Source organism: Octopus bimaculoides, chromosome 14 (genome assembly GCF_001194135.2).
Source record: "Octopus bimaculoides isolate UCB-OBI-ISO-001 chromosome 14, ASM119413v2, whole genome shotgun sequence".
In the NCBI taxonomy this organism is placed as follows: domain Eukaryota; kingdom Metazoa; phylum Mollusca; class Cephalopoda; order Octopoda; family Octopodidae; genus Octopus; species Octopus bimaculoides.
Window position 1 is genome coordinate 1,892,723 of NC_068994.1, and position 3,345 is coordinate 1,896,067.

Sequence of the window (3,345 nt, forward strand, 5' to 3'; positions counted from 1 at the left end):
ATTATTATTATTATTATTATTATTATTATTATTATTAAAGAAAACTCACCCCAGCCTTGCTACACCTTTACTCCTGAAGGCCCTCCACAGGCCATTGGTGCAGCCCTTCCTCTCTGGAAGATTAAATGGAAAAAATAAGCAAAAGGGAACAATTAAAATATTTTGAGTTAATCAGTGAACTTCTACTACTACTACTACTACTACTACTACTACTACTACTACTACTACTACTACGACTACCACACACAAAAATCCTTTACTCATTTGCTGACCCTCTCTGAAGCTCCCAAAAGATCTCTACTGGAGTATTATGGCCTCAATGTGGGCTCTTACTGTTGTTACACTCATGCATCAACATTCTAGATCACATCTACAATATGGGTCATTCAAAAGATTAAAAGAGACTCACCAAAATTCTACGACTCAATTCAAGCATAACAGGCCAGATATTGTTGTTTGGGACCAAGAAGAAAAATCATGTACCATCTTAGAGGTCAGCTGACCTGATGATGTGAATATCTCTTTGAAAATCAAAGAGAAAGAGAATAATTATGGACAACTGCTTCGAAACCCCCAGCTTCTGTATCCAGATTATAAATTAATATTGATGCCAATAAAAATTGGAGCGCTTGGGTTTGAGAGTAAATGCCTGAGTGATGATCTGGATAAGCTGGAGTTTTAAGAAAAAGCAATCAACTCCCTTACACATTACAAATACAATCTGTAAGTGGAACAATAAAAATATGCAAGACTTTTCTCAAGTTTGAAATATGAATTCGTTTTTGTAATTTACATTCCAGCGATGGAACTTTGTATCTTTGTTAGAAACCAGTTCCAGCTTTATAAGAAGATACATAGAAACATTTAAATACACATACATGCCCCCATCCTCAATTGTAGATGTGTGATGGAGGGATGCAGGAATGAGAAAATGGGAAAAGTCTTTAGTGTGTTGTCTTAATTAGATAGAAAGCTTGGGGAAAATGGAGAGTGGGAAGTTAAGTGTCTTGCCTAAGGTTACAGTGACAAAACATCACAGCAGGGTGAAGGTTTCAATCCCTGCAGCAATCTGGACAGAATCCATCGATGTCAGATTATTTGAATTGACATCTCCAATGTTACCATGGCGATCTTACAGGGGAATGAATCTATAGAATATGCACAGAGGCTGATATCTAAATATATATAAAGCGGGGAGGAGTGTAGAGCTAAACATATAATTGTATGCATGCATTACACACACACCCACATGTGTGAGTGTGCACACACAGAGAAATGGATAGATAGACAGATGAGACAGACAGACAGACAGACAGACAGATAGAAAGATAGATAGATAGATAGATAGAAAGATTGATAGATAGACAGATAGGTAGACAGACAGACAGACAGACAGATAGGGCAGTCGATATGTATGTAAACAAACTGATAGAAATGTTTATAGAATAAGTCCTGGGGTCGATTTGCTCAACTAAAGGCGGTGCTCCAGCATGGCCACAGTCAAATGACTGAAACAAATAAGAGAATAAAAGAACATACACACACACGCACACATATACATGCACATACACACTCACACAAATATATATGTGAGTGTTTTTACCAATAAGAAAAACAAGTTCCAGATCATTTGTTGCTGGTTGTATAATGTATAAATAATGGACTGAAGTGGAAGCTCTAATTATTAAACACTTTTCTAAGAATTCTAACAGTTCCAATGAGTGTTGGTTCCTGCAATGTTGTGGCTGATATTTAAAAAAAATAGTTTACAATTCTGGTGCTCACAGTACCTAGCACCCCAACAACTGGGACCATCTCAACCTTTTTCATTCCCCAGAAATATTCTATCTCCCAAGCTGGATAAGCCACATCTAGAATCAAACACTGCCTGTTGGCTTTGTTAATTACCATAAGATCTAGTTTGCAATGTTTAATTTCATGTTCACATTGTACTATAAGGTCCCCAAAAATATCTTGGCATGATCATTTTTAGAACACTTTCTGGTTTGTGCTCATACAAGTAGCTTGCTCTTTCAGGACCATATTTGACACATAACTCCCAATAAACAACTTTTGCTTAGTCGTCATGGTATCACGTGTATTCTTTGTGTACTGGCTGGTGATCATTATCATTATTAAGTGAGAGAGCTGTGCATGCCATCAAAGTGACACTAAGGTAAAATATACGAAGCCCAGGATACCCACCATAACTACCCGTCTGATAAGGGTACACCAGGTACATGCATTACAACCATATGTGCACATCATGGTGATCTCATATCAAGATAAACAGTGCATGACCTTGCAGATGAGGCCCATCTGGCTCAAAGAGTCCCCGAATAAGGATTGTTTAAAGATGTTGAATGAAATACCCATGTTTTCTCTCAACACATGGCTATGATACTCCCCCACTACTTCTGCTCGTGATCAGAGATGCACATATCGTCAGCCACCAAGGGACATGCTCAACTGGTTAAGGTCAAACAACTGGTTAAGGTCCGTGGTATTGAGCAGAATATTTGCTGTAGTCCCATCTTTTACATCAAGGCAAAACAATGTACATGAAAACATTTCCAATCAGTTAAGATCAGAAGCCATGAGAGCCACTGTCTGGGACTGCATCAGGACATTCATCATCATCATCATCATAATAATAATAATAATAATTATTATTATTATTATTATTATTATTATTATTATTTTCTTATTATCATTACTATTATTAATCAACTAGTCAACCAATTAACCAATTAATTAATCAATTTCTTCATTAATCATTTTATCAATCAATAAACGAACCAGTTAGTCCAGTTGTGTAGTTGCCATTCACACCTGAATCAGTTAGATACCTTTTGTTACTCAAGGTGTGTTCCATATTCAAATATACACATTCATACATACAAACACATGCATCCATTTATGCATACATATATACACACATATATATAAACTACAGCAGCAAAATACTCCAGTTGACAGAAGCGTTATGGAAGGATAACAAGGAGAGAAGGAGTGAGCCAAATAGCAGGTTTGAACCCAAAACAGACATATTAGAGTGAAGGGTCCACTTTTGTGTATGTACATTGTGGAGACATGGCTTGGTGGTAAGGAGTTTGCCTCCCAACCACATGGTTCCAGGTTCAGTCCCACTGTGTGGCACCTTGAACACTTGCTGCAGCCTCGTGGAGCTTTAGGTGTTTTCTCTCAATAAACACTCATAACACCCGACCCAGGAATCGAAACCGCAATCCTACAGCTGCGAGTCCACTAACCTAACCACTGGGCCATTGCACCTCCACGCATATAGATACTTATGTAGGCATATTGATATGGATAGGTATATAT

The 3,345-nt window shown here is 37.6% G+C and overlaps 1 protein-coding gene across 2 annotated transcripts in view; it reads right to left on the reverse strand.

The window, feature by feature from the left end:
* The window catches only part of LOC106875822 (protocadherin gamma-A9), a 29,678-nt gene that overhangs the window by 15,030 nt on the left and 11,303 nt on the right, over positions 1–3,345 (reverse strand). The window contains exon 2 of one of the 2 annotated variants that reach the window (XM_014924106.2): positions 50–113. The exons of the other annotated variant lie outside the window; for it this stretch is intronic. Coding sequence (XP_014779592.1) covers positions 60–113 — 54 coding nt within the window. The 3' untranslated portion in view covers positions 50–59. The remainder of the gene's footprint in view (positions 1–49; positions 114–3,345) is intronic. 2 annotated transcript variants of the gene reach the window in all.